The sequence below is a fragment of the Chelmon rostratus genome, chromosome 14, assembly GCF_017976325.1.
Source record: "Chelmon rostratus isolate fCheRos1 chromosome 14, fCheRos1.pri, whole genome shotgun sequence".
NCBI lineage: Eukaryota > Metazoa > Chordata > Actinopteri > Chaetodontiformes > Chaetodontidae > Chelmon > Chelmon rostratus.
In genome coordinates this window covers 23,390,816-23,406,204 of record NC_055671.1, presented here as the reverse complement: position 1 = coordinate 23,406,204, position 15,389 = coordinate 23,390,816, and the positions used below count along the sequence as shown (strand labels likewise).

The window sequence follows — 15,389 nt, the reverse complement described above, 5'->3', positions numbered from 1 at the left end:
ATTATAACACATTTCAGTCAATAGATTTCCCTAAATCCTACACAGGATACCTCAAAGTGTGCGGAGGTCAATGGTATTGCGTTTGGGCCTCATGTAGAAGTGTGTATTTATTTACAAAACAATACAAATTGCAGCACTACACTGTGATTCAATGCTAATTTGATTCAGTTGCAGTTCAGTCTGATTTCCAGCAGAGATTCCAAAGGATCTGATATGTTGACTTGCACAAAGCATGTTGGTTTTGAACATAAAAAACACCAGAATTTCAAGAATTTCAAGAATCAGAAGCGGGCCAGAAAACGATGCATACTGTCAGAAGAGCTCGAGTAAAGATGTGCAGCGACACACCAGCTAATGTCCCCAAGCACGATGAATTTTTCAGGGAAACGAGGCAGACTAGGTTCCAGCATCAGGTTAATATTGACCTCAGGTAGATCTCTGCAAACTTTACCGTTAGCCTGCTAAATATGTAGCATGGGTTGTTGTGCCTGCAGCACACTGTTGTATGTTTCGCAGACTAAACTGCAATGTAAATATTCCACGCAGCTTCAGACATGGTAGAGCCTCACACCTGTTTTCACCTGTGTAAAATTAAAGTTGATATGTGACTGGAGAACATACATGCACGCACACACACACACACACACACACACAAACACGCACGCACACACACACACACACACTAACATGGAGCAGCTAGTGAATATCATCACTCTCCTCTGCACTGTGTGATATGTTTTGCTGTACCTGTTTGGGAGCAGCGAGCGTCTGGATGCCAGTTGCCTTGGCTACCATGGTGTGGCTGTTGCCGGGGCTGGGCTGCAGTGACAGGGTCAGGCCTGAAATGGCGTGAACGCGCATCTCCGTGATGGAAACCTTGTCGTCCGTGACCGAGAACGCAGACTCTCCCAACACCGCGTCCACCGCCAGCGGAGACTCCACCTGCAGAGAAAAGATTCGCTTTTATTGTCTCTCCACATGACGGAGGGGCGTCGTTTAGCTCCAGAATAGACAACAGCTTTATTGTCTTTCTGAAGCTCATAAAGCCCATGACAAGCCAATTTTGGATTAAAGTGCTTTGTGGTGTTGTTTGTTCCAGCGTGTCTTGGATCCATGTGTCAATGCCTCTCTGTCTATCACAGTGAAAAAACAAACAAACAAACAAACAAAAAAAACCCCACTCGAGACGGAATCCATCAGCAATCAGACAACGAGGTACAATCCGAAGCTTTCAAAGTGACGGTTAGCAGAAACACTTGTGCCCATCTAAGTGTCACCACATGAAACACCCAAACCATTTGACGCCGCTCGCGTCTCTTCGAGTAATCCCAGCCTTTTGACAGGCCTCTCCACCCAGTACTTTTAAAAGATCATCATTTCACTTTGCAATTGCAACCAGAGGTCATGAGGGACTTGAACAAAGTAAAGAGCCATTGAGCGAAGCGGTGGCCTTGTCTTCAGAGTCAGACGGGGAAATCTTTTCCACCTTCGTCTCGAGCATTTTATAACACTGGCGTCAAATAAAGCGTGCGATGCCGGGGCAGCGAAGGGTTCGGTGCTCTGACAAGCTTCCCCAATCATCATCAGCTGAAACCTTGAGACTGCAGAGCAGCCGCGTCACCTCTGCACGAGCTCTGCTTCCAAACAGCGTTACTGAGAAACGTTGGAATTGGGACATTTACATGTCACATGGTTCTTTACCTGAAGCCTGTTATATCTCTCTTTACACTGCATACAGAGCATGACTGTGACAGAAACTCACTCAGATCTAAGTGCCACATAATTTGTCACGTAATGTGCAGCAATGTAATTTGTCACGTGAAGGCTCGAGCCAAATCACCTGCGGAAACAGATGCATCTGCAGGTGTCTGCTTTTGTTCATTTGTGCTCTAAATCATAACCCCCCCCCGAATGAAAAAACACACACATGCACAGACACAGTCTCCACAGAGTGCAGTGGTCTCTTTCAGTTTAAGCCCCTGTAGGTTGCACTCTTGCTCTGCGCTGTTTAGTAACAATATCAACATGACATGAGACGCAAACTTCAGTTTTTCTATTATTTCATTTATAGAATGAGGTTTTGGGATAAATATAGTCGTGGCAGCAGAAGAGCTTTTGTGGAGCACATTCTGTTCATCTATTGTATGTGAGAGTTTTTTTTCTCAAGGCTGTAGTTGATTGAATGTTCCGAAGTTAACTTACAATCTCTTTTCCAGAGCTTTTGACAGCATTTCTCGGTTTTTATCAGCAACAGATTCTTTGTCAAGCTATTATTTCAAAGGTCAAGAATGATCCTGCAGGCCGGTGACTCCTCATACATTTTTACACAGTATTATGTAGTACTTGTTGTAACCACTGTAAGAAGTCCTGCATTGCCTTGATGTGTAATTCCACACAAACCTCAGGAAGTCATATTGAGCTCTCGAAGGGACCCAAGCCCTAATCACTGCGTGCTTATTAATGTTCAAGCAATACTCCAAACTCAAGGCTCCCTTACTGGCTTTTTCTGCAGCTTTTGACCGCATCTTATCCCGGGCAGTCTGGATGATATTATAGCTTGAGGGTTGTTGTCACACTTTGCTGCGCAGCTACCAGACTGGTGAAATGCTCCTTGCTAATTCTTCAGCAAGCCTTATTTTTCTGTATCTGTGTGTAATGTGTTTCCCCTCCAGCACCTCGACCTGCCTGTCCTTGATTTTTGCTGTATCCATTTCTACACAACACACTGTGCACGCTGCATCGCCGTCTGCACGCTGCATTAATATCAATGTAAAGTCTTACAAAGCTACAAAAAGATTGTTGAAAATGCTACAAAAGGATTAGAAAGCAATCGCCCGCGCTGGTAAATGCTAAAAATAGAAGGAGAAAAACTTTTATGCAGTGATAAAATTCTGCAGTCAGGTTCCACATCCATATGCATATTGTTTAGCGTGATGAATTAATGTGCCAGAAAGGAGAGCTATGGTTCACTGGGCACCACACAAACACGTGCACGTGCAATCACACACACACACACACACACACATACATACATACACACAAGTGTGCATGCAAACCCTCAGGCGTTACAGCAAATGGATGCACAAATAAACTTTGAAAGTTTTCATGAGGAGAACTCAGTTGCATGATGGATCGCTTTCACTAAAGCAGCTTGTTCTGTTACAACAAAAAATGTTTGCATTAGCTCGATTGCGGAAATTCTTATTTCTGGAGACTCAGTTTAAAGGGACGATAATACAGATAAAGACCACATGTCATTTTATAAATAGTAACAGAGAGGTGAAGGATGTCTCCCGAGCAAAAACAAGTCAGCTTCTGTGTAAAAAAAATGTCTGAACATAAATCCTGCTGAGGGCAGGCCGAGTGCAAGTCCGCCGGTGAAAACTGTTTGCCGACAATTGATTTTCTGCTGTTTCACGTTCTGTTCCACTGTGGCTGATATTTTCACAGGCCAATTAAAGTGACTAAAAAAGAAAATCTAATACTATTAAAATCAATATCAGTGACTATGTATAAATGTCAAAACACAATTCAAAGATACACCACATTGTACATTGATTGTCTGAACTAAAAAAAATGCAATCACAGAGACTAGTCTTGTTCGGGGTTGTGAGCCACGCTGGAAACACATCACGTTGTTTAGACGTTTATTCTTGAGCCGTCACGTCTCCAATTTTAGGTATGTTTAAGAAAAACGACTTTGTGACTGCAGAGTGCAAGTTTGGTAACAATGCTCCAAAGTCACAGAAGCACATGCATTTGTTTCATGCATGTTATAGTTGTCTATAGATTGTTCACCTCAAGTCTGCCTGAACACAACGACTATTTTTTCTAATAAAACAGACGCAATTATAGAAACGTAATAGAAACATGAAATAACAAAAAGCACATTTTATTTGAGATCAATAGGCAGTGAAGCACACGCTGGGACATGACTGTACTCAGTGATATTTATTGTATATATATATATCTATAATGTCTCCCAGGAGTTTCCATCCACAGTTAAAGTATAAAAAGAAGCTTGAATGTGGAGGAAAAATACTTGAAGCGATATTAGAAGTCCACAGAGCGATTCAGGATTTATTCCTTCATATAAAGTGCAAGTTAAGGCAAAATGTGCAAATATTTTACCCTAAAATAACAACATCACTGCAGCTCTACAGCACTTTACAGAAATGCACTCCGACGCTGTGGGGCCGCCATGCTGCCAAAAAATACCAGTTCTTGCATATTGTTGCTTTAAACAGGTGCATATCTCCTAATGCGGTGCAGCTTTAAGTTCCCTCACATGCAACTGTTGTGACTGCAGCCGGCAAGAATTCTGTGATAATGTGACTTATGGATACGCATCAGTCTTACTGCCTGAGCCGGAGCTGTTATTGGTATTAAAGCACAGCGATGTTAGAAAAGCATATCTGTATCATGATGTACTGCTGTATGGTTTGTGACTTAAGTTCAGCGAGCGTCTATAGAGGATGGTCTCGCATGCACACTTCTGTTTTTTGTACGTGCAAATGAAATCATTTCTGTCGAGGGCGAGCTTAGCCAACGTGATCTGAGAGTTTGCCTTTAATGACAAATTAATTTTCGCAGCCTGAAGCTGAAAATAGTTCAGTTGGAGGACCTGACTGATGATGCTGGAAGTTTTCAAGCTGGTTGAAACTGTCAGCTTTAAAGCTATTAATAAGAGCAGAGGAAGATCGGTCAGTGACAGGCTCCTCGTGGAAAGGGTCCGGATCTGTATCGCAACTACTGAAAAACATTCAGAAAGTCATATGAAAAAATGACAACAGCAACGGTCACAGATGATCATTTATTCAATTTGCACTGATGCCGTCTTCAGCTGTTCGAACGATGCTTGGGGAGACAACTGCTGGCACTTGCAGATGGAAATTAAGCTTCAAACAAGCTCTTGTCACATTAAAAATGAAAACCCAGGAGAAAGATTTTCTCCCTGACTGTTATCAATTTGTGATGTTTATGATGTATTCCAGGATGTATTTGCTGGTGAAGCGCTGCAATTTGTTTTTCTCGTTGTCCCGCAGATTGCCTCATTTTCTTTTACCACAGTCTCCGACTTCCTCGGCTTCCCACAATATCAGTGGCAAAACGTTCTGGGACGTGTTGCCTGCGGTTTGTGTGGGTGGAGGGAGTGTTGCTGATTTTGATAACATCAGTGGTAACTGGATAAAAAGCAAGAGATCATGGCTGTAAAGGAGGATTGGATTCTGGTCTATTGGTGGATAAATGGCGTCTCTTCTGTCCTGCATAATCTTAGTTAGCATGTTAGCATGCTAATGTTAGCTAACTAGCCCTAAACACAAAGTGCAGCTAGGTTAAGCTGCCACAGATGTTATATTCTGACTGCTTTGTGCTATTTCTAACAAGTGATCAACAACACTCCAGGTCGTATTTCTTAATTTGAAGAAAAAAAGTGTCACTCTATTTAATGTCTTTACTGGAATTATTTCTTCTGTTCTCCCCAGTTTGAGGTTCCCAGTCTTCTATGAGCAGCAGTCACTGCAGCTCCAGCGTTGGCCCGGCCCGGCTGAAGAGACTATCAGCATGCTGATTCTCTCCACAGTGATGAGCTTCACTGGGGGAGTGCAACACATCCACACCACACACACACACATACGATCCCTCACCGGCCTCCCACCCGCAAACATGCAGCCCTCCTTCATTCCCTAACAAGCTCAACAGAGCTGTGCTACATTTTACACACAGTATACTGCAATGTGTCCACTGCTTTTTCTGTGCTTTTAAAAACAAGATAATTATTCACTTGCATGACCGAATATAAACGACTGCACAAAAGCACCCTCGATCCTTTATGCATACGGCAAAAAAAAAAGGGCCATGGGAATAATGCAAGTGCAATAGTACAAGTAAACACGCCGTTTTTAAAGTGAAATGCTGTGAAATTCATGGTTCTTGTGGAATTCACAGCACAAATCTTGTACATTTACTTCCAGGTGATCTACAAACTGTTCAGCTGTGAAGAGAATGTGTACTTCAGTGCAAGAAGAGGTATGAAAAAGTATTTTCTGTTGACTTTGTGATGTATTTAGGTTGTTTATAGAATTTGCATAATTGCTTAAAATCTGTATACATGTATGTATCTGGTATGTGTATATATATATATATATATATATATATATATATTACCCCCTCTCCGCTACCCATATATATATGAATTAGTGGATGGGTAGCGGAGAGGGGGTAATAATACAGTAATACAGTAAGTTTATCCTCCCTCCTCCTCCTTTTGGAACACGTAGCTCTCAATTTGTGTTGTTAATGAGTTTTTTGTATACATTTTTATCTGATTTTGTTTTTTATTTACAATTTCAAAAGAGAAAAAATTGAATCCTAAATGTTACGTTCAACTGGCCAATTTCACCGACAGCTAGAATCTTTATTTACAATCCTGACTGGACGAGGACAAAGCCGATGAAAGAGAAACACATGCTCTTTTCCTTTGAAAATGCTTTCTCCACTTCAAAAAATCTAACAATGTGGAATGAATATCGACTCGTAACTACAGCGGGTAATCAATGATGAATGTGTTCCGTGTGTGTCTTGTGTCTGCCGGCGAGGAGAGGTCAGCTGTAGCCGTGGAGCTGCTTCCAGCCCAGCTCCCAGCTGAATTTGTCATCGCTGCTGCAGGCGGCGGAGGTGAAGCGAAGCACGAAAGCAGTTACACTTTACATGTTCTCCAACCAGCAGCTCCACTAGCAGCCGCTGCCGCGACATTATTTTGCCGATGCTTAAGGCAAACAGAAGATCGATGATGAGTCCAAGCAGCAGACTGACACTGACCGGCACTGAACATGGGTGAGCACTCTCTCATGCTAGTGCATATTACTTGCATCGCACTGCATTACCCCCCCCCCGCTACACTGCACGCCTCTCATCTCAAACCTTGCATTCAATAAATCATACTTCTGCTGTGCGGTGCAACAGGATATCAGTGAAGAGTTATTCACGCAAGCTGTGGATTTCATGGCTGCTTTATACTGTCTGCTGCAGCAGAAACACACCTGAGCAAAACAAGTCACCTTTCAGGCAACGGAGCGTCCTCACACATCCGCAGGAAATCACACAGTCTGAAGTGAGCGCCACTCTAACCAGACCTTTAGAGGAGATCATAAATAGCTTTTCTTTGCATTGAACGTTACGCCCCAGTTCTCTGTAGTGATGTCGGGGATCTGCAGAAGGAAATTTAAGCCTTCCGCTATCAAAGAGTACTTTCATTATGCTTCATTACACTAGAAGAAACTCTCGGCTGAAAGTTGCCCTCTGTGAGATTTTATGTTAAAGAAAATCTAATCTAAAATCTCAGAGTTGAGCCGCAGTAAGAGCGTGTCGCTCACACTAATTCAGACACTGTAGATTCACACAGTTTGCCCCAAAAATAATGTCCTGTGCCTGATTGGTGGGAAATCGTCACAGACTGTGACATTATGTGAACCCAGCACACTGGAAGCGCCCCACCTCTGCTGAACGGTTGTGTCTTGCTGCCAGTTGGGACCGCCGAAGTGTGAAGCGGCACAGTGCAGGTTTAGATCTGTTTCTACTCTTCAAATGTGCTCTTTGTGCTTTAGTACTTTTTGACATTTTTGGAAGTACAAATTAAGACAGCGGAGCTAAATAATACTACACACTGTGTATAATTGATTTTCTGTGCTACAGTGAATTCATTCAGCTGTTCACCTTGATGGCTTTGCCCCTTCCTGTTCAACAGCCTTTTGTTGTTTGCTAAAATGGAGACGCACACGTATGAAGCACGTGACAGACAGAATCAGTTAACAATGCCGGACAGCACCTGTGCACGACACGAATGAAGAAACCTCCCAACAAAACACAATTTACTATTCAGAAGGAGAGCTTTAGCAAATTGAACTGTGATCCATTTTTCGGGGTCTTAAGTGACAGATCAATTTAGTCTGGTTACGCTTTGACTTCTACAAGCTCGAGCCTTCATCTCGCAGAAATGATGGGCATTTTTCATTATACTTTCCATCAGTGTAATTAACATTGACGAGCACCCAGATGCATCCTGCCTCTTTATGCTTGTTTGCACCGAACACAAAGTGCTTCTCTTCCAAGAGGATGAACTGATGAAATACAAATGTAATACCTCTTGAAACGCAGTGGAAAAAAAATGAAAACATGACCCTCGCTTTCAACTTTTACCGTCCTGTAAACTTTCAGGCAATTACACAGCTTCCCACATTGCAAAGTAAGTGGGTGCAACAGCTGCAAAATAAACCTCTGCACCCCCTGCAAGGCAAGGGTTCCCTCGACAGCCACAGAGCCTTGCAGAACAGTCTGCCTCGTGTCTCTCAGAGTCGCTGCAATCAAACTATTCCCTTCTTGAGGGACATGTTCAACTTTATTAGACAGATCGAAGTATGGGGAGACAGGAAGAGGGGTAATGACACGTGACAAATGTCCAGGACTTTGGGACTTTACTGTCGTATCATGCTCTTTAATGTATTTTCAGCTGCAGGCTTGTAAGAGCCACATCATGTAAAGGCCTTTATTCTGATGTTGGTACATGTGTATTAAGAGGCCAGCGCATAAATGCATGCATATTTTAAAACAGGCAGAATTCAAAAGTTGCATTTGATCATTTGTTGACCATGTGAGGAGTTTAATAGAGGACATATGTCTGATCTGATGGCATATTATTCCTATAGGCCTATGCTGTGGGTGGAACTTGCTGTACTGCACATTACCTCAACAAACCTCCAGCTTGTGTTTTAATTAATTCGAGTGACACCATTTCTCCATATTTCCATTTAAACTTTCCAGTGAGGTTGACATTTAAACAGAGATTACATTGCTGAGATACTTCCTGCACTCTTTATACACCGTAAAGTAAATATTGAACGGTAGTTTTCCTGCGAGGTTAAAGATTCTGTAGATTAGATTGAAATCTGTTTGCATTCTGCTGTCTGTCTTTGGATCAGCTGCTGATGTTTGCAGATATTAATGAAATAATCTGTGATCAGGGGACGAACGGTGAATTCTGTCCGAGCTTGTCTTTTCACTCTGAGAAGCAGCCACTGTTCAGTAATCCCCTGGATTAACCCCCCCCCCCCAACTCCCAGCAGGTTTGGCGAATTCTTCGAAAGTCATCATTGTGCCTTGTAATCACAGGACACGCATACCCTTTACAGAATAATTAAGATCTGCTATCTTTATGGTTTAACCTTTAAAACTCAGATATTTCCTCTTTTGTGTGTTCAGTCAAACAGACAAATTTAAATTAGAAATACTTAATTCATGTGATAATCCGGAACCATCCGTCCAAAATGACAAAAATCAAATGAGTCTCTGGAATATTCCCCTAAGTGGACAAAAGCTGCTCCTTTTCTTTATTCATATTCATGAGCTGGAGGACTATTTGAACCATTCTCTTAAGACTCAAACACTGATTCAAATCCTCTGACGGGCTACAGATTTCAGCAAGAGGACCATTGTTGAGCTTTATACTGTTCATTTTCAGACAATTGGCGTAATAATTTGACTGCTCGTTGTGAAACAGGCTCTGCGAGCTGGGAGTCTGTAACTTCTTTGTAATTTGATTTTTGAATGGCATCAGTCATTCATGTTAAAAGGACGGAGATTAGGCAGAGATCTAATATCTGTTTTAACACGAGGCTTTAAGGGATTTTTAAAGTTGCCTGGCAGATTTCGTTCATTCGGTCACACCTACAGGGACTGAGCTGCAGCTGCAGGAAGCAGCTGAAGGTTCAATTTGGTCTCAGTGACCCGTGATCGTTTGCCTTAAACATAATGAAGTGATGCCCTGCTGGGAAGTTTGATTTATGATGGAGTAGATGAGGAATGACGTGCACCTGTAAATGCACATAAAATGTCCTTTTTTTTATTAGCCATGTTAGCCGCAGGGCTCTGTGGACAGCAGGTTGTCGGTCGTTCCTCCATTTTGGTCCAGACTGAAATATTTCAACAGCTTCTGCATTGATTGCCATGAACTTTCTGAGCAGACGTTTGTGACTTTTGATTTAGCGCCACCAGCACGTCAACATTTTCCAGTGAGATATCTTGGATTAGCACATTCATGTTAGCATTCTGACATTAGCATTTAGCTCAAAGCAGTACTGTAGCCTCACAGGGCCGCTAGCACGGCTGTCGACTCTTTATCTCTTAATTGGTCTTTGAATTAGGCTCAGCTGATATCTGACAAGGTGATCATCATGTCGAGAAGGGAGGCTGAGGGCCATCTGATGGAAGAGCCACATCGGTATCTGTAGATCTCTGACTAATCCAACATCTCCAGACCAGCTCCAGCATGTTGCTCTACAGCAATCCATTATGAAGTTGCTTGATGGATGAAACCATTTCTGAAAACCTTATTCATTCATTAATTTATTTATTTACAATCGCTATGAGTCAGTGTGGCAAGTTACGTCTGCTGGTAAATTGATGTATAATTATTCATACCTTTCAACAGATTACAAATGATCCATTGCTCATTTAAAATGATGGATTGGTGACTTATATCTTTCCTCCCTATTTGGCCATCATCAGACGCATCCATCAGGCAACTATTCTTCCTCCTGACAGGCTGAAACTGTGATCTTTCATGGTGATCAAAACTCTCACCAACCGTTACTTCTCTCTGTCCCCATAAATGACCGGTGGAGCGTCGGTAAATCACTGCCCAGCAGTCATAACTTGTGCCGCTTCCTTTATAAGGACTTCTGAACCTGTCTAGGCTGATGCATTTATATGCGCTTTACGTCAAGGAGCTCTTTAGCTTCAGAGAGGTGGACATCAGCTGCAGCATACACTTACAGAGACAGCGAGAGGTTTTTCTTTTATAACAGACACAGACAGAAGGTGAGACCATTATGTTCACAGTTAAGGCCATCATTGCCAATGCTGATTACAATATAGCATTCCCCGCGTTCATTCTAAGACCTGGAAACACGGCAAAAAGAAACTCCAGCCATCGAACCATCAGACCGGCTTTAAACAAACTTACTTTGAAGAGAAAACAAAGAGGAAGAGTTAAATTACAACCCAAACTGGCTGCTGCAATCATCCATCATAGTTCTGCGACTGTCTTCTAGGTTCTACTTTGATCTACCGTAGTTTCCTTAGTTTTCCTGAGTAATGAAATATTATTCCAGACTTTTCAGGTGCACTCACTTTAGATAAACTGGCTAAACTGTTGGCTTGTTTACGACCTGTCTGATTGCCTGACTGCTCGTTTTTCTTGCCCTGTCCCAAATTCCCCGACATCTTTTGTTGAGTACAGTGTTATCACATGAATGGAAATGAGCAAAACTATCAAAATAAAACTGAAGCTGTAATAAACCTGCATTATCCTTTAATAACAACATCAGCAACCTCTCGAAGAAACACGTTCTTCAGAGCCCAAGAGCTGCTGTAAACTCAGAAAGAGTGATGAGCTCTAAGTTTTAAATCTTTCCGTTTCATCCCTGAACTCGATCTTCATTTTGTGTGTGTGTGTGTAGCTGTGGAGGGCACATTCAAGGAACACTATGTCTGCTTTCACGCTTCTCACTCAGACGCATCATTTGTCATCATGAGACACTTAATTTTTCTCTGCTGATTAATGTGAATTCTCGGCATCGAGGCGTAAAGGAGGACGGCTTACCTTCAGCACAGTGGATCCCAGCTCCAGGCCCACCAACACCGTCCTGTCCACCAGCTCAGCTATCCTGGGGTCGGCCACCTTCAGGGAGTCCTGGACCAGGTCTGTGACATCCACCTGCCAGTCGGGCCCCAGCATGGTGATGACCTGGTCGGTGCCCTCTGTGGAGGTGGTGTGGAACTGGGTCAGCACCTTGACCAGGGCCCGCTGGTACTGCAGGGTGCAGCCTCGGCTCACCCGGCGTTCGTCGTCTTCGTCTTCTGTGTCGCTGTCTCTGGTGCTCCTTCAGAGAAAAGGGGAAACACAACCAAAACGGTGAATTTAAATGCATTAAACACTCCTCAACACGGCGTTAGGATGCAGCAGATAAAGAAGCAGTGCCATCGGAAACCACGTTGTAGGTGTTTCCTGGAAAAAGGCAGCCGCAGCTCAGAGCTGGAGAAGCTAAATGCGATATTAACTCCAGATTTGTGTCTGGAATTGACCATGAAAAGGCTGCGAGCCCCTCATAAAAGGCGTTAGAAAGTTAAAACCGTTACCAATCACGACTTGTCGCTTCTTTAAACGGAGCAGCTGCTGCTACATTATGCTCAGCGCTGCGGCATGATGCTACGTCTCAATTTGTGCCTTCTGTTCTTAAGGGTCTCTACTCATTTTATAATTTGACATAATAACACTGATGAGGAACTCGGCACCACTCCACACAAATTCATCACATTGTGCGTTCCGATGTGGCGGCGATGAGGAAAAAGTCCTCCGAGCCAGCGGGGGATGAATGATAGGCTCCAAAAAGCCGAGTTTTGGACCGATGCCCTTCTTATTTCGCAGGAGCCCTGGGCAGCGGGGTTAAACATGCCAGGTGCGTCCCCCACCGAGTGCAATCTGCTCTACAACAAGATGTATGAGTTACCCAGCTTCCCTCAGCAGGCCTGACAATCTGCCAGTTCCTACTTAAAAAGAACTCCTCTGCTTAATCTTTGCTTTGAATTAACTATCTGAACGGCTTGAGATTCAGGAGAGGCAGCGGGGCTGTCAGCCGCCGACACAGTATATATCCTGCACATTGGTTCAAGGAACAGGTCTGATTATTAGGCTAAGCACTTCTGTCCTGAGGTCTCATAAAAGCTTAGAGTACACTCACTCAACAGCTAAAAGCATTGTTGCGTGTACGTTTCCACCTGTCCCACCTACCGGGTTTGATTATTAATTCATCTTCGCATGCTTCCTCTCCACACCTCATCATTCCCGCCAACACTTCAGCACTCTGCGCTGCTCAGAACTTTGCACTGGAAATGATGTTTAGGAATAAAAGGGGCCTCTTTTAAGGCTCCCACGGGTCATTGGAGGTACCCGCATGCAGTTGTTCAGTCAAGCAACTTTAACATCACCTCATGAACCTCTTTCGCTCTGATTGATTTCGGGTCATGGACTTATCACTTCTGTGTCTATGGTTGGTTGAATTTATTACTTTGGAATGAATAACAAATGACTTTCACAGTCACTGTGTGATTTTGTCACAATGTGACAAAACCACCATGAATTCAATACTATGGAAGTAATTTCCATGACAAGTAAAAGCTACAGAGATGTGGAGCGACTGTCTGATTGCATCAGTCAGTGCAACAATGAACTGCATTAGTACAAACTGCATGCAAGCAACTAAAATATTAACAAAACAAACAACAAAGACTGGCATGTTGTTGCAAGTAGCAATACAACACTGCAGCTTTACTGCAGCACATCTCTCTGATGCTGTTCCTTTTCCACGTCACTGTGAATGAGTGTGGTCTCCTCTCTTACAAATAAAGGTTGACTGAATCTGGGGGGTTACAATAATCATGCATATGGATTTTATCTGGAATATTAATCTGTTAAGTTTTTGTGAACAATCAGCAGAATTCTGCAGGGTATATTTTCTGCTAGCTTTAACCCTGCAGCATGAATGACCTTTAATGAGTTTTATTAATTAAGATATTTAGGAAATTATCAAATGTTTTCAGTTTACACTTATAACTTTATTTAATTAATGAGCCGTCATTAGCAACAACAAGTTTGGGGTCTGTCTGTGTGGAGTTTGCATGTTTTCTTGGAGCTATTTCTTGTTGCTTTGGTTTCCTGTGATGCTCCTCGGCAACAGGGCTAATTAAGTGAATTTTGTGCAGCAGCAGAAAAACATTATCACAAACACTGAGTCCGATTTTAATTCAAAAACTACTTGCCCTCATATGAACTCGCAGGCATCTGAAAGTTGCATATTTGTCGGATGAACGGCCGCTCTTAAATGAATTTTTAAAATTCAGACAGTGGGTCTAAAAACACTCATGGAAATTGTCCACACGTTTCAGCATGAACCATTCAGAGTGAGATCTTTTTCACCCATGGGTGCCCATTTTTATGTCAAAAGCACTCAATCATCATTCAGTACATATTTGGGATAAGAGAAGTAAAGCTTAAAAACAGGCTTTGACCATTCATTCTCTTTAGAAACTGTCCCCAAAATTAAAAAAATTGCAAAACTAAAGTGGAAGTTTTAAGAAGACCGTCAAACCTGGTCAAAAGCAATTGTTTTTCTGATGTTTCTGAGCACCTTTAAAAGTCATTTGATTCACAGAAGAAGCTGAGCTACAACTGATCTGAGGTTTGCTGCACCTTCCTTCCAGGTGACATTAGCCTGGACATCATCTGGACTTCATACTCTGGGCCTCTGTGGGCTGGAGACTGACATGTGGCTTCAGGACATGCACTCACTGCTGGACTCAGGTAAGCGAGTTAACTCCGCGGCAGACTCTGAGACTGCACACTCAGTTACTCATTCAGTTAAAGGCAGAGAAAAACCCAATGAGACAGTCAGGCTCTCTCTGTCTCTGTCAAGGAGTTTCACAACTCTTGGCTCAGGTCAGCAAAAGTTTACCTTCCTGAGTCCGTACCTGAAAATAAGGTTGATATTTTTTCTCCCCCAGAAGAATAATGTCTGTTCTTATTAGAGTCTCTGATACAACCGTACAAGCTGAAGCTTCAGTGCACACAGGCTGCCCGCCCGATTACACTTTCTTTCCTTTTTTAGAGCATGTTACTGGATAATGCAGCCAGTGAGCAATTCTACTGCACTGTGGCAAAGGCCCACTGCAGGCCAAGCTGCGCATGAAGGTTCACAATGTGTCACGTTGCAGAGGTGAAGGAATGTAGGATGGAGAGGCTGGAACAGAGAGGAAAATAAAAGAGCTGAGGAGCTGAGGGAAAAAGTGTGGGAGGTTAGAGGTTGTGTAAAGGAGAGGCGGCGCGCTTGTAAGAGGAGGAAAATGAGCGAGAGAGAGTAAACGACGGGAGGACTGAGAGGACTTAATGAAAAGACAATAATTCAGTCTAACAAATCGCAAAATAAAGCAGCTTTAGCAAAGTCTGGTGCAGATAATCATCATGATTTGCTGTTATTGGAGTGTGTTGGAGATGACTAACGAGCCACATTCATTCCTCTTATTTCCCGTCTTACTTTGTGGGATTGTTTACAACGCTTTGAAAGCCTTTGAAAACATCATCTAATTCATTATCACAGCCCTCCATAATGACTGCAAACAACCAAGAGCACGGTCAGGACAAACAGAGCCTGCCATCTCATGCCAGAGCTACTGTTAGTCCTCAAAATTAAGACGACGTCTCGTAAATCCTGCCGCTGTCTGTCCCTTCTCTGCCTCCCTGGCGTCTCGCTACAGTAGAACTTGCCAGTCTTTTAGGC

At 43.0% G+C, this 15,389-nt stretch overlaps 1 protein-coding gene across 1 annotated transcript in view; it reads right to left on the bottom strand.

The window, feature by feature from the left end:
* Positions 1-15,389, bottom strand: part of tmem132e (transmembrane protein 132E) — a 100,398-nt gene that overhangs the window by 6,005 nt on the left and 79,004 nt on the right. The window contains exons 7-8 of the mRNA XM_041952599.1: positions 11,660-11,939; positions 748-942 (exon numbers count right to left, since the gene is read on the bottom strand). Coding sequence (XP_041808533.1) covers positions 748-942; positions 11,660-11,939 — 475 coding nt within the window. The remainder of the gene's footprint in view (positions 1-747; positions 943-11,659; positions 11,940-15,389) is intronic.